General features: G+C 39.2%; 1 protein-coding gene across 3 annotated transcripts in view; it reads right to left on the bottom strand.

The window, feature by feature from the left end:
* CSMD3 (CUB and Sushi multiple domains 3) overlaps nt 1-23,283 on the bottom strand; it is a 1,171,353-nt gene that overhangs the window by 425,872 nt on the left and 722,198 nt on the right. For all 3 annotated transcript variants that reach the window (XM_065399724.1, XM_065399725.1, XM_065399726.1), the window contains 2 exons: nt 13,393-13,580; nt 8,389-8,577 (listed from right to left, as the gene is read on the bottom strand). In XM_065399724.1, the coding sequence (XP_065255796.1) occupies nt 8,389-8,577; nt 13,393-13,580 (377 nt within the window). The remainder of the gene's footprint in view (nt 1-8,388; nt 8,578-13,392; nt 13,581-23,283) is intronic.

Raw genomic sequence — 23,283 nt, 5'->3', positions numbered from 1 at the left:
TCCTGTATAACAGACAGAGAACTTCCACAAAATAATTCCTAGAGTATATCTTTTAGAAAAACATTCCACCTTGATTAATAAATTGTCAGTTATTAAGACTCTACTATGATCCTTTTAAAATTGTTCCAATGGGTCTTGCTGTTAAACATTTATGGCTTATTTCCACTCTGAATTTGAATTTGTCTAAGTTCAACTTCCAGCATTATACCTTTCTCTCCTAGATTGAAGAGCCCTTTACTAAATATTTGTTCCCCATGTTATAATCAAGTCATCCCTTAACCTTTTCTTTGTTAAACTAAACAGATTGAGCTCTTTGAGTCTATCACTTTAAGGCATGTTTTCTAATCCTTTAATCATTCTTGTGGCTCTTCTCTGAATCCTCTCCAATTTATCAACATCCTTCTTGAATTCTGGTCATTAGAACAAGACACAGTATTCCAGCAGTGATCGCACCAGTGCCAAATCTAAAAATAAAATAACCACTCTACTCCTACTCAGAACTCCCCAATTTATGCATCCCAGGACTGCACTAGCTTTTTTGGTCACAGTGTCACACTGGAAGCTGATTATCCACCATGATCACCAAATCTTTTTTCAGAATCACTGCTTCCCAGGATAGAGTACCTCATCTTATAAATAAGTCCTATGTTCTTTTTTTACTAGATATATACATTTACATTTAGCTGTATTAAAACACACATACTGTTTGCTTGCACTCAATTTACCAAGCAATCCAGGTTGCTCTGACTCAGTGAGCTGTCCTCTTCATTATCTACCACTCGCCCAATTTTTGTGTCATCAGCAAACGATGTCAGTGATTTTTTTTTGTTTCCAGGTCATTAACCAAAATGTTAAATACTGTAGGGCCGAGAACCAATTTCTTGCGAAAACCCCACTGGAAACTCTTGATAACGATTCCCGGTTTACAATTACATTTTGAGACCTATCATTTAGCCAATTTTTAATCTATTTAATGTGTGTCAATATTAATTTTATATTATTCTAGTTTTTAATCAAAATGTCATGCTGTACCAAGTCAACACCTTAGAGAAGTCTAAGTATATTATGTCAACAGTGTTACCTTCATCAGCCAAACTTGTAATCTCAACACAAAAAAAGATCTATTTCCAGAAACCTATGTTGAATTGCATTATTTACATTACCCTTCTTAAATTCTTTATTAATCAAGTCCTGTATCAGCCACTCCATTATTTTGCCCGGGATTAATGTCAGACTGACAGCCCTATAATTACTTGAGTCATCTCATTTACCATTTCAAAAATTGGTACAACGTTAGCTTTCTTCCAGTCTTCTGAAACTCCCACAGTGCTCCAAGTCTTATTGAAAAATCAGCATTAACAATCCAGCAAGTTCCTCAGCTAATGATTTAAAAACTCTTGCATGCAGGTTATCTGGACCTGCTGACTTAAAAATGTGTAATTATGACTTAACTGGCATTACAGAGACTTGGTGGGATAAATCTCATAACTGGAATATTGGTATAGAGGGTACAGCTTGTTTAGGAAGAATAGGTAGGAGAAAACAAGGAAGGAGGTGTTGCATTATATATCAAGAATAGATATGTTGGTTCTGAGGTCCAGAAGGAAGCAGATCAGATGAAAGTCTTTTGGGTGAAGATAGAAGAAGAAAAACAGGGGTGGTGTCATGGTAGAAATCTAGTACAGACCATGAAATTGGGAGGAGGAGGAGGTAGATGAGGTTCTAGAACAAAAAAATAGAAATATCAAAAACATATGGCCTGGTAGTAATTGTGGATTCTAACTTCTCAAATATCTGTTGGAAAAGTAATATGGAAAAACACAAATTCACAGCTTTTATAAGCATACTCTTCACTCCATCGTCCAAGTCATTAATGAAAATATTGAATAGTACCAGACCTAGGACAGACTCTTGCAGGATCCCACAAGATGCATCCCTCCAGTTTGATGGCAAACCATTGATAACTACACTTTGAGTATGGTCTTTCAATCAGTTTTGCATCCACATTATACTAATTTCCTCTATACCATATTTCCCTAGTTTGCTTATGAAAATGTCAATAGACTTACTAAAATCGAGATATCATATCTACATCTTCCCCTGCCCTCCCTCCACCCCGGTCACTAGACCAGTAACCCTGTCAAAGAAAGAAATTAGGTGTGGCATAATTTGTTCTTGACAAATCCCTGTAGGCTATTCCTTAAAAGCCTATTAACCTCAGGTACTTATAAACTAATTGTTGAGTAATTTGCTCCAGTATCTTTGCAGGTATTCAAGTTAGCATGACTGTTCTATAGTTCCCCAGCTCCTTTTTATTCCCCTTTTAAAGATAGGTACTATGTTTGTCATTCCCCTGTCCTCTGCAACCTCACCCATTCTCCATGAATTCTCAAAGATAATTGCTAACAGTTCCTAAGAGGTTCCATAAATATATTAGGAGCAAGAGAAAGACACAGACAAAGGAATGTGTAGGTCCACTACTTTTAGCAAAAGAGAGCATAAAGAACATAAAGAACATGGACAACATAAAGAAGTTTGAAGCGCTTAATAACTATTTTGCTTCAATCTTCACTAAAAAAAGGTAAATTGTGACCAGATGCTTAACATAATTACTATTAACATCAAGGAGGGAGGAACATAAGGTAAAGTAGGGAAAAACAGATTACAGAATATTTAGATAACTTAGATGTACACAAGTTGGCAAGGCCTGACAAAATTCACCCTAGGGAACTTAAAGAACTAGTTGAAATAATCTTGGAACTGTTAGTGATTATTTTTCAGGTGAGATCCCAGAAGGGCACACATTGTATCTATTAAATATCTAGATGGATCGTATGGTGGAGGGTCTATCCTGGGTCTATTCTTCTTCTTCGATATTTTCATTAATGACTTGAATAATGGAGTGGAGAGTATGCTTATAAAATTCATGGATCACACCAAGGTTGGAGGAGTTGCTAGCACTTTGGAGGACAGTATTAGAATAGAAAATGACCTTGGAAAATTGAAGCATTGGCATGAAATAAATAAGATGAAATTCAATAAAGATAAATGTAAAGAACTGAATGTAGAAAGGAAAAATCAAATGCACGACTACAAAATGGGGAATAACTTGCTAGGCAGTAGTTCTGCTGAAAAGGATCTAAGGATTTTAGTGGATCAGAAGTTCAATATGAACCAGTAAAGTTATGCAGTTGTGAAAAAGGCAAATATAATTTGGGGCTGTATTAACAGGAATGTTATATGTAAGACACAGGAGATAACTGTCTGACTCTACTCAGCATTGGTGAGGCATCAGCTGAAGTATTTTCCCCTGTTCTATGCACCATACTTTAAGAAAAAATGTACAAATTGGAGAGAGTACAAAGGAGAGCCTCAAAAATGATAACACATTTAGAAAACCTGACCTCTGAGAAAAGGTAAAAATAACTAGGGATGTTTAGTCTTGAAAAAAAAATATTGAGGGGGGGACCTGATAGTCTTCAAATATGTTAAGTAGTGTTATAAAGAGGTTGGTGATTAATTGTGCTCCATGTCAACTGAAGGTAGGACAATAAATAATGGGCTTAATCTGTAGCAAGGGAGATTTAGAATCATAGAATCACAGAACTGGAAAGGACCTTGAGAGGTCATCTAGTCCAATCCCCTGCACTCGTGGCAGCACTAAGTATTATCTAGACCATTCCTGACAGGTGTTTGTCAAACCTGCTCTTAAAAATCTCCAATGTTGCCGATTCCACAACCTTCCTAGGCAATTTATTCCAGTGTAACCACCCTGACAGTTAGGAAGTTTTTCCTAATGTCCAACCTAAACCTCCCTTGACGTAATTTAAACCCATTGCTTCTTGTCCTATCCTCAGAGGTTAAGAAGAACAATTTTTCTCTACTACTCCTTGTAACAACCTTTTATGTACTTGAAAACTGTTATTGTGTCCCCTCTCAGTCTTCTCTTTTCCAGACTAAACAAACCCAGTTTTTTCAATCTTCCCTCATAGGTCATGTTTTCTAGACCTTTAATAATTTTTGTTGCTCTTCTCAGGACTCTCGTCAATTTATCCACATCCTTCCTGAAATGTGGCACCCAGAACTGGACACAATACTCCAGTTGAGGCCTAGACATTAGGAAAACCTTTTAACTATAACTTTAACTTCTTCACTTTTATAACTATACTATTCCTATGCTCTGGAATAGGTTTCCAAGATGTGAAATCTCCATCACTGGAGGTTTTTAAGAACAGGTTAGACAAACAACTCTAAGGGATGGTCCTGCCTCAGTGCAGGAGGGTTAGTTGACCTCTCAAGGTCCCATCCATCCCTATGTTTCTATGATTCTATGATACACCCTGTAATTTCAGGATCACATACTTTTTTTTCCCCCCTTTAGCGACCCAACCTCATTCAGAGCACAGGGTGGATGGTGCTAACAGAATTAGGTGTTGTTGTTTTTTATATACTCAATGTGCAGAAAACCTTATCTACTGCACACGCTCCATGTCCTGTATTGAATAAGGAATTATTCATTTCTTCATGGGCTTTTCTATTTCATTCATCACTATAACATGTAAGCACTGAACAAATATAAAATATTTTATAATTTATTCTCTTCCAGGGAATAGGAAGGGCTCCATCCAACATATTTCTTCTACTTCGAAGAGGAGCCAAGGCAGAGATATTCTGCTACCGACTCCTCTCCACACCCTGAATATTTACACACACTCCATGGGAAGAGTTGCTACAGGATTTTCTCTCCCCAGAAAAGTACGGTTTAAATCAAAACATTGTTGATGCAAGTCCACAGGGCAACTGTTCACTTCCCTAAGGTCCAGTCTAGACCTAGTCCTATTTATAAATCACTCCAAAGTTAAAGATTCAGCAATTAAATTAAAATTAATGTAACCATGAATTGATGAAATTTACTAGAATAAATACACTCAATCCTGCCTTTAAAGCATATTTATTCAATGGACAATTGCCTTTTAGCAATGTGCTCTAGAGAAAAAAAAATCTCATTTACTTGATGAATTGCATGCTAGTTCAGCATCTTGAAGAAGAAATGTATCACAATGTGTAAGGTTATTGCACAGCAGAGCATATTATTCACAGAGAGCATGTTAACATTGTTTGTTTTAGATGGTAAGCATCTAGTGCCTAGCAACATAAGAAACATTACCCCTATATATGGGGTCTATTCAGCATAAATTAGTTTTTCTGGTTTGGAGGGCTAAGGGAGATCTACAGCTCTTCACTCAAAGAGTGTGACTGTGATTCAGATACCCTATTATGAAGTGTATCCCAAAAGGACAGAATTCCAGCTTCTCACCCACCCTTTCATCAATGCAAATCCTTATAATCAACATTTCATGGCACCTCCAAATAAATCTCAGCTTCAAACCTGAATTGTTTGCTGAATTAAAAAAGTCAGGTGCCAAGCTGATATATACCAAAAACTGCAATAGGGAAGATCATGAATAATGCAATAATTTTCTTCATAATAAACTATGCATTCCTGAGTCAATCAGCTTCTTTATTATTTTCATTAACCTTTAATCCTCAGTTTTCTACTTCCTATCCAATATCAGCAGATATTAACTCTATGGGCAATTTTGTATAATAAGAGTAGTGCCTTCTGCTCTCTATATATGATGTAACAGTAAGCAACTGAATTTATACTGAACAGACCCTAATGCTAACCTAACAGATTTCTTCTAATAATGCTTACTGTTATACAAGATGTTCTACACCCATATAAATATTTTTACTAATGGGGTAAAGATAGGAAACTAATGCTGAAAAATACCTCAAATGTAATCAAGAAGGAGGGGATAAGAACTATATCAGGCCTTCCCAATGCAATAACCAGGCTGAGACAATAGTTAATTGCTGGAAAACATTCAGAGTGAAAATTTCATGTGAACACCATCTTCTCATCTGACAGGGAGTTCATTGTAGCTCTTGTTTCAAAAGAAGACCTTTTATACAAAATGTCAGATGTAGTACTGGGCAACACTTTGAATTTGCCATTCAAACCTGTCTTTTTTGTCTGTCTTCACATCCATATACATAGTCGTCAATTCTGAGGTAGTATTGATGTATGCTCAGGCTGCCAGAATGGGAAACAGGGTTCAATGATAGCCCGAGTACACAGCAATAAAGAATTTAATATGTTGAGATTTGGGAAAATTCAGTCTTGTGGAAGTCAAACACAAACAAAGTGACTCTAGATCTCAGCTCCTTCTGAAGTTGTATCTTCACCTGAATTTTTACCGGAAGTTAAGTGATTGCCCGTTAAATGGATACCCAACCACATTTGTACCCTATAAGGTGGATACAAAGCTGGCTGGATTGTTGGGTTCAACAGGTAGTGATCAACGGCTTGATGTCTAGTTGGCATAGGGTGACCAGAGAGCAAGCATTGAAAATCGGGATGGAGGTGAGGGGTAATAGGCAACTTTATAAGACAAAGCCCCAAATATCTGGACTCTCCCTATAAAATCGGGACATCTGGTCACCCTAAATTGGCAGCCAGTATCAAGTGGAGTGCCCCAGAGGTCGGTCCTGGGGCCAGTTGTGTTCAACATCTTCATTAATGATCTGGATGATGGGATGGATTGCATCCTCAGCAAGTTCACAGAAGACACTTAGCTGCGGGGAGAGGTAGATACACTGGAGGATAGGGATAGGGTCCAGAATGACCTAGACAAATTCAAGGATTGGGCTTAAATAAATCTGATGAGGTTCAACAAGGACAAGTGCAGAGTCCTGCACTTAGGACGGAAGAATCCCATGCACTGCTACAGGCTGGGAACTGACTGGCTAAGCGGCAGTTCTGCAGAAAAGGACCTGAGGATTACAGTGGATGAGAAGCTGGATATGAGTTAACAGTGTGCCCTTGTTGCCAAGAAGGCTACCGGCATATTGGGCTTTATTAGTAGGAGCGTTGCCAGCAGATCCAGGGAAGTGATTATTCCGCTCTATTCGGCACTATTGAGGCCACATCTGGAGTACTGCATCCAGATTTGGACACCCCACTACAGGAAGGATGTGGACAAATTGGAGAGAGTCCTGTGGAGGGCAACAAAAATGATTAGGGGGTTGGGGCACATGACTTATGAGGCAAGGCTGAGGGAAATGGGTTTATTTAGTCTGCAGAAGGGAAGAGTGAGGGGGAATTTAATAGCAGCCTTCAACTACCTGAAGGGGGGTTCAAAGAGGATGGAGCTAGGCTGCTTTCAGTGGTGGCAGATGACAGAACAAGGAGAAATGGTCTCAAGTTGCAAAGGGGGAGGTCTAGGTTGGATATTAGGAAAAACTATTTCACTAAGAGGGTGGTGAAGCACCGGAATGGGTTACCTAGGGAAGTCATGGAATCTCCATTCTTAGAGGTTTTTAAAGCCCAGCTTGACAAAGCCCTGGCTAGGATGATTTAGTTGGGGTTGGTCCTGCTTTGAGCAGGGGGTTGGACTAGATGACCTCCTGGGGTCTCTTCCAACCCTAATCTTCTATGATTCTATGATTCTATCCTGAAATAAATGAGGGGTGGGAGAGCGGATCAGACTAGAGCTGGCTGAAATATTTGGATGAACAATTTATTCATTGAAAAGTGCAGTTTTTGCCAACCTGAAACTAATTGTGAATTTGACACAAATTCACCAAATAGTTTCAGACGATATTTTTTTTCTTACACAGGAGGAGGAAGTGCTCACTGAGGATGTGGGAGAGCCAGGTTCAGTTACCCCCCCCCCCCACCTGATGTGGAACAGGGACTTAAACATGCATCTCCCACCTCCTAAAAGAGTATGGGGCTATAGCATACTCTGGAGAAAGTCTATCTCAATCTCTCCTGGTGAAGCTGTTCCACTTTTTATCCACTGTTATATGGGGGACATCAGCACCGCCTCCTCCCCACAATTCCTGTCTTGTGAGTCTAGTCCTTTAAAAATTCCCAGGAGTAAAATATTTCAGGTCAAATGAAATGTTTCATATGACCCAAAGGGGACTTTTTTGATTTGCCAAAAAATTCGGAATTATTTTGATTCTCTTGAACCCAAACTGATTTTTTTCAGTTCACTGGCAGTTCTGATTAAAAAAACCCAACAACAACAACTCAGTTATTCACCCAGCCCTTACTAACATGTTAAATACCTTAAGTTAATTGGCAAATCAATTAACAAGGTAAAATACACTCTAACGTAGATATAACCGCTATTATCTACAGGTTCAATGAGCTGCTTCTACAATTAAATATTTCTGTACAAAATGGTACATTATATAAAAATGCTTCTTTGTTCTTAAACTTAAATGTTTTATATTGGCACATCAGAGTTCCTAATGGCTCAGAAAAACACATACATGGCATAGATAAATTTTTATACCTAGTTAATTCATTCTTACCATCACAAGTTGGGAGCGGGTGGCTCCACCAATGGTTTTTTTCACATAGCAGAGGCTCTTCATGGCTCAGCCTATATCCTTGATCACAACTAAATGATACAGTGGAACCAATAGAGAAGTCATGACCGTAACGACGTCCATGAACTGGTATGCCAGGATCCAAACAAGAATAGGTATTAACTGTTACACCTGGAATGCAAAGGAAACATGACAAAAAACTAAGTACTGTATTTTAAAAAGCATTCAACTCTGCTTGAAAAAAATAGCAAACCACTATTACACACATATTTAGCTAAATTATCTTAGCCTATGCTTGTGTGTGTAACTGAATAGCCTAACATCTTACATTCACTTGTTATGTGATCTGCTGCAGAAACAGAGAAGAGGAGAAAAGGAGGCGAAGAAGAAAGAAACAAGGGGCTGCTTAATTTTAGATGTGTCACAAAATTCAAATCTTTAACGTTTGTTTCTCAACAAGAAAGACTGATTATACATAATTCCAGTATGAAAAAACAGGGAGGGAAAAACACAAAAGGAAAAAACAAATCTCAAAATTTCAGTTAAGGAAACAAAACAGAAAGTTCATTAATAGACCATATAAGAATGGAAATGACATTTCAGAGAATTCTAGCTACAAACAGAAAGGCATCTATTGCAGAAAGCAAACATCAATTTCTGATTTTATTTCCTATTCAGAATCTTATAGGGTTGGTTAATTGGCTAGTTGATTAGGTATTTTGTTTTGTTTTTTGTTTTGTTTTTGTAACAATCCAAAGAATACATTTTACTGCCAAAAGTGTTATAACTGAAAGAAAACAAACCAAAAACCTTAACAACTGAATCTAGGAAACTCCTCCAAGATCTTTGAAGGAAAAGCGTGATAGATTGTTTTGCTTCTGAAATCAGTACCAGTAATAGAATAAGTATTGGAATAAGTCCTTGAGAACATGACCTATGAAGGAAGGCTGAAAGAATTGGGTTTGTTTAGTTTGGAAAAGAGAAGACTGAGAGGGGACATGATAGCAGTTTTCAGGTATCTAAAAGGGTGTCATAAGGAGGAGGGAGAAAACTTGTTCACCTTAGCCTCTAAGGATAGAACAAGAAGCAATGGGCTTAAACTGCAGTAAGGGAGGTTTAGGTTGGACATTAGGAAAAAGTTCCTAACTGTCAGGGTGGTTAAACACTGGAATAAATTGCCTAGGGAGGTTGTGGAATCTCCATCTCTGGAGATATTTAAGAGTAGGTTAGATAAATGTCTATCAGGGATGGTCTAGACAGTATTTGGTCCTGCCATGAGGGCAGGGGACTGGACTCGATGACCTCTCCAAGTCCCTTCCAGTCCTAGAATCTATGAATCTATGAATCTATACTTAGAAGAGAAAAGTTGAAGCACCAGAAAAGGGAAGTGTGTAGTCCAAGACAAAGAGAATGGTTGGGCAAGATCTTTCTACTCTACCCAAGCAAGGTAGAAGAAAAATAATTTAAACAGTACAGAAAAACAAAGGCAGAGAAAGGCATCAGGTACCAATAGGATGGTGGAAAAGCTGGATGCTGTAAGAGAGCCATTGCTAATAATATTACCCATAAGGGAAATTCAGTTAGAAGCTGGCTGCTCTGAAGAACATAAGGTGAACCAGGAAGAATCAGATGAGAAGGGAAAAAGCACAGTAGGCGTATGGGACAGCTACTACCCTGTCAGACACCCTTAGTGGATAGTCAACAGAACAGTTACTACTGAAGCACATTTCTTCTTTATAAAATATAGTGTTAAGATGTATATTCCGAACGTGTCATGTTATAGTTTGAATACATATTTCATTGCCAATATAATTATCTTAGAAAATAAAACATCGTATTAAAAAGACAATTTTAAATAAAATCACAGATTTGGGTCATTTATAATAGAATGGACAAACTACTTTGGTAATACATTATATTTAATGGATTGACTTTGTCTTCTGACTTTTTTCAGTTGTAGTAAGTGTAGACTTTTGCCCCTCAAAATATATGTATATGAAATTGATGGAGCTTTTTTTATATTCTGCACCCAGGACAAAGCAAATAGGATAATGTGCGCTGAAATGGTAGGAGCCTTGGAAGAATTTGAATGGATGCATATACAATTCTGAATTTTAGCTATGATTAGGTGACCATTTATTTGCGTGCATAAGGGAACAGAAAGAGTATCAGAAAGCTACTCTGCATATTCAATTTATATGATTCAGGCCCTTGATTTTAAGCACGTGTTTAAGGTCTATTAAAGTTTTGGGCTTACGTGCTGCCCTGACCAGGGATGGGCTTAAGTACATATGTAACTGCTTTCCTGAATCAATGCCTCAGTATTTTGGTTATTGGGAATGGAGGGGAGGGAAGGGTTATGCCACAGCCCTGTCTGAGGCTCATCAAGTTCCTATCTACTCTATGATAAAACCTATATCAAGAGAAAAATGCATGACCATGAATCTGGCAGATAATTCCTCTCTTCCCTCCCCAAAGTACAATATTGCTTTGAGGGAATACCTGAAATACTGTCTCCCTTATCTGTCTATGATTGAGTTATGTATTAATATATTTTATATAGTTATGCAACACTATATGGGTCTCAACTATTACTCAACCTTACACTGTAGATGTAATTAAATGTCAAGTGAACAATAACTTTCTTCCAAGGGAAATTGTTCAGGTCATTAATGGAAAAATATTCCTTAAATGGTAATAATCTGGTCCAAAAATTGATATATTTTGACAGTAGTTCTGCATGTAATTTTTTTATTATACTGTTCTTATTTTTTTAAACCAATAATTCATGATACTATAAAATATTATGATGTAGACATACAGAAAACAAAAAGTACTGCACAATAGGGCACACACATTGTGTTTAGTGATAAGGTCATCTAAGTTACTTACCAATAACTTAACTTCTCTAATGGTATTATCTCCGCAGATTCTCACTCTTGGATTTGTATGGCAAAGAGTGTGACTGCAAGAGTGGAGATCTGTGAAGGCAATTCTACATAGGAGAAGAAGTGCTTTATAAAGGAATATTAAAGGAGGGACTCCTGAGGGTCTAGCTGAGATGAACCTTTGTGAAGGTAGTTCAATTTTGTGGCCAATCAACCATAACAATTTCCTTTAAACACTTCCAATTTGTTCCATATGTTTCCAAACAAGAAATAATATTTCTCTGCCCTGTCGGGCAGAGATTCACAATTCACTTCCCAGCAAGCTGAAGCAGGGTACAGTGAAGATATGGTGTGCTCAAATACTGAGCAGAGACAGTGACTTGTGTCACTCAACAGTTATTCCTCTAGATGAATAAGGAAAGGCACTGATAGATTTTGATAAAGTACCATCCAGTCTTTCTGGATGAAAGGACATTGGCCTTTAAAATACATCAAGGTGGGTTAAAGCTGAAAAAAATGGGGGAGATCCTCAATTATCCATCAGGTACAAGAAAAACTCCAGGGAAGGGAAACACAAAACATTTTATAACTGCCAGCAGATTTTCTTAGATCAACTGCTGACACTTTGAAAGCAGGCTTCACGTAGTGCCTACAGGAACTTGTAGCAGCCTGAACTTTGTGCGATAGAAGTTAGTCCTTATATATTGTACCTTAACGCCAGTGTCATTACTTTTCTGGGATAATGTAAAAGGGTCACAAACGATCTTAAACAATAAGACCATATGGGGATTATTCTCTTGTAGTGGTTCCAGTAACCATTAGTGTGGAAGAAAAAAAGTTGGAAGCAGAAGACCTACATGCCTGATGTTAAATAGAAGTTGAGTACATTGAAGAAATCATTCAAGAACAGCTTATTCATGTGAGAATGTGACCTATGTAATGCTGCCAAGGTCAGTGAGATATGCACTAGTCTGCTATATAAAGTGCTGTTCACACAAAATAACTAAGTTGATGTCCATTGCAAAACCATTTTTGCCAAGTGATTTTAAAAAAGTTTATATGAATGCCATCCTTCCTACCACCTTGGAACATATCTCAACACCTTCTTTGTGTACCTGGCAAGTTTCCCTAGACAGATACACAGCACTGTTTCCAAGAGAGAACACCATTGCTGAGTAATTTAAATGAGAAAGTTTTATTATGGCATTTTTCATTTCAATTACTGTACACTACAATCTGAAATATGTACGTCATGCTGAAAGTGACATCAGAATACGACTCAATGCCTAAGAAGAACATAATTTACCATTAACATTCACCATAGAGTTGAGTTATGTAGAAAGTAAAGTACAAGATCAAATATTAATATTTATGAATTCACTTGTAGATACATTTTCAGTTTGAGAGATGTTTTCTATAGTGTGGTAATCATTAGAGCTGTATAAAGAAAAATAACTAATAATAATGTATTTGAAGAGAGCTCTAACTAAAAGTTTCATATTTGTGGGTCTAAAGTTAGACACCTACATCTATATTTAGGCATTAAATAAATAAATGGCCTAATTTTCAGAGGGTCTGAGCAACCCAAACTCCCATTAGCTTTAGTGAGGGTGCAGATACTCAGCCCTTCTGAAAATCAAGTCACTAATTCAGGTGCCAAAGTATAGATATACATGCCCAACCATATTTTCAACATTGTGATCTATACTTCCATAATGTTATCATAGTCACTGATTTTATATAGTTTTGCACACACAAAAATTCATTGTACTAGCTGTAAAAAAGAAAACAAGGCATAAAATTATCATCCATTGACTCCAATCTCAGTCTTCTGTTTATTAAACTAGTAAGTCGTGGGAGTACAAAAGCAGCAACAGCAAACCCTAAGGTAATGTCTTGCATATTGCTCAGCAGTTAAACTGTTTTGACTGATTAAGGAAAGGTTTAGTGGGCTCTGGAAAGAATCCCACCAAGTCCTCTTCAGCTGAATGGACGGTAGGAGTGGTTCAGGATAGTACTGACGGGGACAAAATTTGTGTGTATTTGTGTGTTTAAATGGGGGGGGGGAAACAAAAGCATACAGTTCAACATTACTTACTTTCATAGTGAATCTTGAATCCATTATTAGAACGACTGTTGTCTGTTGTAAAGAGAAGGTAAATGAAATTGCTGCTACTGAACAGAAACTGTGGGACCTGTGTACCATTGTAAGAACCCAGAAGTGGAGACAGGAGATTTGGTCCATCGTGAACTTCCAAAACATCGTAATTGAGTTCAGTCTGAAATCTAGGGTTGAGAAAACATACACACACACACACACAAATATATATATACACATACAGACATATACATAAAATAGTTGTATTAGAATTACATTGATGTAAACATAATCAACATTTCAGATTTTAAATCTTATTCAAATTAAAAGTAACGTATGTAAATGTTGAGGATTAACAAACCTAATGTAAATTAATAGTATTATTTCAACAGTAGTATTCAAGGTGCCAGGAACATACTTTACCAAGGATTCATGCCTCTCAAGGAGGATGTGATGGGCTAAAATTGTGCCATCAACTCCAGCTAGTCAATAATCTCTCAGAAATAGTCTGTGCCTCATTTTTTATTGTCATTATAAGGCGAAAATTCAAACAACATTATATGATATGTACAAGAGATTATTTTTATGAGTGAAGCAGCAAAAATTGATTCATATAGAGTATCTCTATGGATTTAATTCCCTGAACATTATCCAAACAGATCATTTGAATCACTTCTTAACATAACATCCAATGTACAATATTATTAACAATACAACTCGGGTGTGTTTTCTAATAAGAAGAGAGGCTTACACACAATTTAAGTGTCTTCAAAATATTGTGCAGAAAGGCCTAAAGTTTCAAAACTGGGTGCCTAAAATTGGAGTCCTACAATGAGTAGATACCTAAATAAACAGCTGATTTGAAAAGGTGCTGAGTCACTGCAAAACCCCTTGACTTTCATGGGACTAGTGGGTACCCTGCACTTCTGAAACAGAGCCGCATTTATTTAGGTGGCTTATATATGGAATTAGGAACCCAACTTAAGTCATCCTTGTCTATAAATTTTGGTTCAATTAACATAATGGGGGAAAAATCAACCCTATGGGTTTGTTGGAAAATATTATTTTATAATATTTACAACATTAATTCCCAAAGTCATTAGAACAATTTGTATTCAATTTACTGAGAAAAGCAACAAAAGAGATATGGCAATGCTTTCTTCTGCTGTGTAATGTCTTATTCTATAAGGCACAAACAACATGAAAGTGCTTTTTACTTTAACAGAATCCTAATACGAATTTTTATTGTTACAGCCTGTAAGTAAGGTCTAGAGAGCTAGATGACAGTGCCTCAGTTAAGGCTTAATTGAGACAAGACAGAAGTGATGGTAAATAAGGGAACATGTATATATCATTGCAAGGGGTGGTTTCTACTCTTGTTCTTGAGGGATATATGTTAACATTTGTCAAGGAAGAGCAGTGTGTCTGCATACCATATTACTCTTGAAGTCTCAGATGCCATCAGTGGCCCAAAGCATCTTTTTTACATCTGCATTTGACTGGTTGATTGAGATCTGTCTCTCCAATGTGAATATTGCAGTTTACAGACTCTCAAGTGTATTGCAATGCACTCTATATTGATTGACATAAAAGGTAAGCAGCCATCAAAAATTACTACACTACTGTATCTGAGATTCCAGTTATTCCCTAAGCATGGAGAAATATTTGCCCAACCAGTTGTAATGGTAACTGTTAATAACTGTTGTGCTGTACAACATGTACAGATGCCAAAGTCCAAAGAGCCAGGGAGATGATTCATTGAAACAGGCTACACACCCTACAATCCTCCCCGGCATACAATGGGAGAAGGAGGTTCTATGATGGGCTGCTTGGAAAACATAATCATAGAAAAAGATGAAGGAATGGAGCTGAGCTGCCTGGAGAACTTAGCGGGGGTTAAAAATCACGGTTGAAAATAATTATGGAGGAATTTTACACCAAGGAATATTTTCAACTATGAGTCGTTCCTGTGTATGTTTGTGAGGCAGTGGAGAGTGGGAATGAACGATATTTCATGGAAATAGAATAAATTAGCATTGCCACAGAATTTAGAGGTTAGTGCTGCAGAGTTTAGGAGTCACTGGCATGGCACTTGGTCCCATTGTGTCATGGAGTACCTGGGGTCCCATGCATAGGTCTGCCCTAAAGGGCTAGTGAGCTAGTGCAGATATGGTTCCTTATAATATAAAACACCTGCTCTCTAGAGGCCACACTAGCTTCTTACTTGATTTTGGGTTTTGATTCTGATCTGTAAAGCCCTAATACCAGAAATCACACCTCAAGCAGGCATCTCCAGTTCCCTTCTCCCTAGCCACACATACAGCAAGGCAAAGGAAAAAAATCTCTGTAGAGCCCCCTGCCTGGGTTTCTTTTCTTCTCCACAGAGAAGCTATCAGGTAAGCATGAGAGCAAAATTGAACGTCCAGAAGAAGAAAGAATGTAACTAAAATAAGAGGGTGATTGCTGCTAGAGGAAACCTGATAACAGGTGTATCTAGGTGAAGGTGAATGTGTGAAAAAGGAAGGAGAAGGTAGGGTGAGGAGAAATAAGCATTCACCAGATGAAAGAGGGAGGGATGCCTGTGTGACAAGGATGGGAAATATGTGAAAGAGGGAATGTCTATGGGGTTTTTGTTAGAAAGTTTCAGGCAGGTGAAGGGATAACTTTGCATTTGCGCTTGGAGGGCACAGTCACATATTGATGGTAATTTTTCTTCACCACCCACATCCTGACTTCTTGGCACACCCCCATATTCCCTTGCTTGTTACTTTCCTATCTGAGAAAGAGTTTGGGAACTGACAGGAAAGTCAGCCAAGCCAGCCAAAACCCCCTTTGTGCTCCTGGTAGAGTCCTCTCTAATGGCTCCTTCCTAATTCTTCAAAAAAGACATTTCCCAAAACATTAAACCTCCCAGAAATTAAGCAGTGTCCTAATAGTTAATCTGAAAAACCTGTGTTGCTACTGGGCCTAGTTTTATTGAAGACTCATAACATCCCATAAGCCATTCTGTGGGAGTCCAACACATTTAAACAAAGAAAACAAACCTCATTTCTAATCTCATTTTTTCAGAGGTAGCAAGCATTTCAGCTACCCAAACAAAAATAAATCGAATCAATCAAACATTAAACGATATGTACGTTCACAACATGTAGCCTTATTTTTAAGAGACAGCCTATCAAATCAATGCAATCTCAGGATTTGAGCAGTATGTCCAGGCAAACACTGAATAATCTCATTAGTCAAATATGTTTGGTATGCTGATCAGCAGTGAGATGATTAGCAGCACTGGCATTTAAATTGTCATAATTAGGCTTCAATATTAATGCCACAAGATGAAGAGTGGCAATTCACATTTCTCACTGCTATTCTTTCCAGTCAGTCTGTCTAGGTGCAGACCCAAAAAAACCCCAACATATCTCATTGTCACAGCTATCACTGTCACCAGAAGGAGTAGAATCTTTAGAGACCAGAAATTCATAAGAACACAACAAAATATGAAATAAATCTACTGGGACACCTAAAACCAGAAAATTAATGGATTTTCCATGTCTGCAAATGTCTCTTTATTCTAGTTTTTACCAAGATATTTATGCCATGATATTTGGAGACAGAAGCATTTTGGGGTACAGCTACAAGGCTATCAGACTTGCTGAGTCCTATAGATCTTCAAAGTCACAGGGGAAGGAGAAACCGTAGGAAGAGGAATGAATTCAGAATGACATGGAGTGAGAATGGAAACCATTGTGCAAGTGACAAGCTGAAAAGCTGAAAGGTTAAGGTGGCTTATTTTTGCAGGAAATATGTATTGCCAAGCAGTGCCTTCCCATGTAGAAGATGCAAACTAGAGGGCTCTAAAGATTTTAGACCCCCTAAATAAAACCATATATATATTTGCCCCTCTCATAAAGCCATAGGAACCCATAACTAATATCTTTAAATATTACACCAATGAATGTTTAGAGCAATGTGTCTCTCTCTGAACACAGAACTGAAATGCAAAGATTTGCATAAAATATATAAAGTTGTAGAAAATGTTGTAAAATGGTGGGAAATATCATGACTGTGTATTTAACAAAATTAGGATCACAAGAAACTAAGCTGCAGAGTTCTTGGTTTCCTCATTGAAGAGAGTGATACAACCAATACCACAGGTGAAGGGAAGGAAAATAAGAGGTCAGATTGGGATAGGACATTTTTTTCCCCAAATCCCAAAAACTCTCACAGGATGGGAAATCCATTTCCTCCCTAGTTTTAATGAGTAGTCCCTTAGTTACACAAATGATCCCATTGCTTTATTTTAAATAAACATGATCTTGGTGGATTATTTGCATGAACAAGGAATAATCACGAGTAAAAATATAAAATTGGACCTACATTAAAAAAGCTGGCAAAGGGAAGTGCATTGTAATGTTCTTTTCACCAGCATAAATAAAAAATGACTATTATATTTTTTTCTCCTAAAACCAACTTCTGAACCAAGCCCAAACCTGGGAAATTTCAGCAAAATATATTTGTTGTTTAAAAAAAAAAGAATAAGTAAATAACCTTATCTACAGTATCACAATGGCAAATCAATCATGGCAGACGACTCTAAAAAGTCCTCTCACTTAAATGAAATAAAATCAGCAGAGAAGAATTGATAGAGTTTACTGTATTTGGTAAGTAATTGCATTCTAGCTTTATTTACCTGTATTTTAATTAGTATTAAATTAGTATGATCACTAAAACTCCAGTACTTCAAACACTTAGGCCTGGTCTACACTACGAGTTTAGTTCGAATTTAGCAGCATTAAATCGAATTAACCCTGCACCCATCCACACAACGAAGCCATTTACTTCGACATAAAGGGCTCTTAAAATCGATTTCTGTACTCCTCCCTGACGAGGGAAGTAGCGCCAAAATCGACATTGCCATTTCAAATTAGGGTTAGTGTGGCCGCAATTCGACGGTATTGGCCTCTGGGAGCTATCCCACAGTGCACCATTGTGACCGCTCTGGACAGCAATCTGAACTCGGATGCACTGGCCAGGTAGACAGGAAAAGCCCCGCGAACTTTTGATTTTCATTTCCTGTTTGCCCAGCGTGGAGCGTTGATCAGCACAGGTGACCATGCAGAGCTCATCAGCACTGCCAGAATCCAAAAAGAGCTCCAGCATGGACCGTACGGGAGATACTGAATCTGATCTCTGTATGGGGAGATGAATCTGTTCTATCAGAACTCCGTTCCAAAAGACGAAATGCCAAAACATTTGAAAAAATCTCCAAGGCCATGATGGACAGAGGCCACAACAGGGACTCAACACAGTGCTGTGTGAAACCTAAGGAGCTGAGAGAAGCGTACCAGAAAGCCAAAAAATCAAATGGATGCTCACGGAGGGAGGGGTGACTGACGACTGTAGCTATTCCAAAGTTCCCGCACTCTCCGAAAACCATTTGAATTCTGGGTTGAGCTCCCAATGCCTGAAGGGTCAAAAACATTGTCGTGGGTGGTTCAGGGTATATGTTGTCAGCCCCCCCCGTGAAAGCAAAGGGAAAAAATTGTTTCTCGCCTTTTTTCACTGTCACCGTATGTCTACTGGATGCTGCTGGCAGACGCAGTGCTGCAGCGCTACACAGCAGCATCCCCTTGCCTTGCGGGCGGCAGACGGTGCAGTATGTCTGGTAACCATCATCGTCGTCCCGTGGGTGCTCCTGGCTGGCCTCGGTGAGGTCGGTCGGGGGCGCCTGGGCAGACATGGGTGCTCCTGGCTGGCCTTGGTGAGGTCGGTCGGGGGCGCCTGGACAAAAAAGGGAATGACTCCAGGTCATTCTCTTCTTTAAGTTTTGTCTAATGGAGATTCCTGCCTGGAATATCATGCCAGCTGGAGGCTTCTGCCTCAGGCTGCTCTCCCAGTCGGCAGCACCACGCGGTTGCACCTACCCCAGCCTACCCCTTGCTCCCAGGGCTCACAATCAGATACTTAGACCTCTACATTTTGCTGCAAATAAAAAAATAAAGCTGCCGTTTAGAACTGTCCCCCAACATACATATCCTGGGACATTTTGTATTTTACCAGTGTCAACCAAAGGCCCCCACACAAATGGAGATTCAGTCCTGCCTGTGCTTCTATCCTAGTGCTTATCACAGATTCCCATTTTCAGCTATAGGCTGAGCAAGTGCAGAATGGTGGTTCACTCGACTTCGCTGTAAGCCAACCGCCCTCCCCTCCCCTTTGATCTCTGCTTGCAGAGGCAATAAAGTCAGTGTTGTTTCAAATTCATGCATTCTTTATTACTTCATCACACAAATGGGGGATAACTGCCAAGGTAGCCCGGGAGGGGTGGGGGAGGAGGGAAGCAACGGGTGGGGTTGTTGTAGGGGCACCCCCTAGAATGGCATGCAGCTCAGCATTTCTGCGGGATGTCTGGGGCTCTGACCCGGAGCGGCTGTTTGCCTCTCTGGTTCTTTAGTAGGCTTGCCTGATATTCTAAGCAGGACTGACTCTCCATTAGACAAAACTTAAAGAAGAGAATGACCTGGGGAGTCATTCCCATTTTTGTCCAGGCGCCCCCGACCGACCTCACCGAGGCCAGCCAGGAGCACCCATGTCTGCCCAGGCGCCCCCGACCGACCTCACCGAGGCCAGCCAGGAGCACCCACGGGACGACGATGACGGTTACCAGTCATACTGCACCGTCTGCCGTCCGCAAGGCAAGGCAAGGGGATGCTGCTGTGTAGCGCTGCAGTACCGCGTCTGTCAGCAGCATCCAGTAGACATACGGTGACAGTGAAAAAAGGCTGAACGGGCTTCATGGTTGCCGTGCTATGGCATCTGCCCGGGCAATCCAGGGAAAAAAGGAGCGAAATGATTGTCTGCCGTTGCTTTCACGGAGGGAGGATTGACTGACGACATTTACCCATAACCACCCGCGACAAATTTTTGGCCCCATCAGGCATTGGGATCTCAACACAGAATTCCAATGGGCGGGGGAGACTGCGGGAACTATGGGATAGCTATGGGATAGCTACCCACAGTGCAACGCTCCGGAAGTCGACGGTAGCCTCGGTACATGGACGCACACCGCCGAATTAATGTGCTTAGTGTGGCCGCATGCACTCGACTTTATACAATCGGTTGCCAAAAATCGAATTCTGTAAATTCGGAGTAATCCCATAGTGTAGACATACCCTTACTCATGTTCTTGACTTAAGCATGTGTGCAGTCTCAGTGAAGTTAGAGGACTGCTCACTTGTTTAAATTAAGGATGTGTGAGTTTTTGCAGTAACTATGGACGCTTACACTCAATTTTTTTCTTCTTCAAGTGACATATCCAATACACTCTGGTTTGGAACACTACAAATAATGTTAGACTTTAAGGTTTTAAGCAGATTTCTCCACTGACTGCAATGGCAAGTTCTGCCAAAAAAAAAAAAAAGAGAAAGAAAAAGAAAAAGAAAAAAGAGTGGTTCAGTATGGCCCCAGATATAAAGTGTTTTTATGTACATTACTCAGATTAAACAAATTGCTTGCCATTATATGATACTAAGCACAGGCTTAATTCACAAAGAAAGTAAGGCAAGCTCAGAGTCACAAGACATAATTTTTTAGATGCTTAGAAAATCTGCGGGATTTACAAAATTTAAGTCTGGCATCTAGACACCCTATACAATGAATGGGGAGAGATAGGCACCTTAGACCGGGATTCACAAAAGCCAGCATGCTAGGCAGCTCCTTGCCTAAACTAGGCTATAGACAATGCAAAGCTGACAATCGTGTGCTAAGCCTCACACCTCTCTAAGAGATAGGGAGCTCCCTACACTTGGGATTCTCAGCTGCAAATCCTCTCTTGGTGTTAAACACCTATTTTTAGTCCAGTGGTTAGTGTACCTGGGATGTGTGAGGCCCCACTTCAAATCAATCTTCCATTTAAGAATAGATTTGAACTAGCATCTGCCACCCCTCAGATGAGGGCCCTAGTCACTGGGCTATAGGATATTCTGATTGGGGGCGGGGGGAGGCTCCCTCAGTCTCTCCTGCTGAAACTGTTCCATTGTGGATAAATACTTTTTTAAAACTGGATCAGGAACCCTCACTCCTAGGTATCCCACTACAGTGCTCTAAGCACCAGGCTACATTATCATTCTTCTGCTTGCTCTCTCTCAGGCCTAATGTTGAAGCTCTTCCACTGTGGCTAAATTAATGAAATTATCATTCGGAAAAAGAGAGTGTGAGAGAGAAAGTGAACATGCATATATGATGACTTTGTAACCTGGTGGTTAGACCAGTCACCTGGGAGGTGGAAAACTCAAGATTCAATCCCAGTGCTTTGTTGTTGTTGTTTTTAATTAATGAACAGTGGAACAGCTTGAACTCATTTGAGAGGTTCAAGTTCAAATGCTTTCTTCTCTCTGGTGGAGGGAGGACTGGAACTTGGGGTCTCCCAAATCCCAGGTGAGTACCATTACCACCACTAGCCTAAAAGGAAGGAGTCATCCTTCCCTTCCCCCAGCACCTGCCATTTTATGAAAGCTCATCTATAGGGGCCTGATCCAATAGGCAAGTTCTCAACACACTTACTGGATCAGGCCCCACAAACAAGTTAGGTAGAGGAACACCTATCTTCTTCAGTTCTTCATGTCTCTGAGGCTTAGGCATCCAGACACCTGCCATGGTGCTGCAGTGCATGTGGTCAGAGGCAGGAACATAGGGAGCTAGGGCGTTTTTACTGCAAAAAATTTAGGGGCACTGCAATTTTAGGTGCCTGTAAGGTTTGGAGATAGCTAAGCAGGGGTCTTGTGAGTCCCAATGGTGCCTTATTGTGGGATTAGATGGCTAAAGTGGCAGTTAGGGGCCTAAATCCTTTTGTGACTCCAGCCCCATGTATTTTAATTGGATGGCCAAGATGTATCATGTAAATAATCATAAAACTATTTACAGGATATTTGTGCCTTATAAATTCAAACGTTCCCACAAATTGTTCTTTATTATCAGCTTACCAGTTAGGTTATTTAAGATTAATATTTACAGAAAGAGTATAGCACCCACTTGCAGAGTCCACACCAATTTGACAAAATGTAGTAGAGCTAATGGTATTTTTTGTGAATTAAAGCTTATTTTTGCTTTATTTTAATGCATTTTTTTACAAAAGGCAGCAACAATTTACCAGCAGCTTCTTTTCCTCTTGTGGGAAGAGGATGGAAGCAATGGATGTAAAGTACTAGCTCTGCTTTTCCCATCTGTCAACATGTGGAATTCCATGTTCCTCAGAGGGCTATATCTCTGGGATCTGGGAGAACCAGTAATGCAGAAGGAACTGACCTCTGTGTGGGAGCACGGAAATCCACTCACAGAGGTATCTTCTGTGCACGGATACATGATTATCTGACCTAGTAGTTTTATTTATGATTATCACAGTGGGGGAAATCCTGTCCCCGCTGAGTTCAGAGGAATCAGGATTTCACCCTGGATCTTGATTAGAAAGTTTAGAAACTGAAAACCTAAAGGTTGGGCTCATATTCAGACATGAAATAGGTTCTTTGGTTTGAAAAGTGTTGTATTTCAGCATGATATTCTTCTTTTGAGGGAAGTAATTATGTAAAATTTTAAATAATTTTGCTAATAAATAATTTATAAGTTCTACACTCAGGCTTCCTTAAGGTTTTCCTTATTAAACAGACCTTTGGTATGGCAGAGTCCAACTTCTTCATACCAATACTGTCAAGCAACAACAATATCATTTTAGATCAAATTTAACAGGACCCATGAACGCAGACTTTGCTTGATGTGTATCCCATTACAGGATCAGTATTTTAGAAACAATTAAACCATAACTGGAGGCATTTTACTATATAAATAAAACAAAATTAATAAAACATCCCTATAAAATAAAAGGTCCTGCATGCATAGCTC

Source organism: Emys orbicularis, chromosome 2 (genome assembly GCF_028017835.1).
Source record: "Emys orbicularis isolate rEmyOrb1 chromosome 2, rEmyOrb1.hap1, whole genome shotgun sequence".
NCBI lineage: Eukaryota > Metazoa > Chordata > Testudines > Emydidae > Emys > Emys orbicularis.
This window is presented reverse-complemented; position numbering and strand designations above follow the sequence as displayed.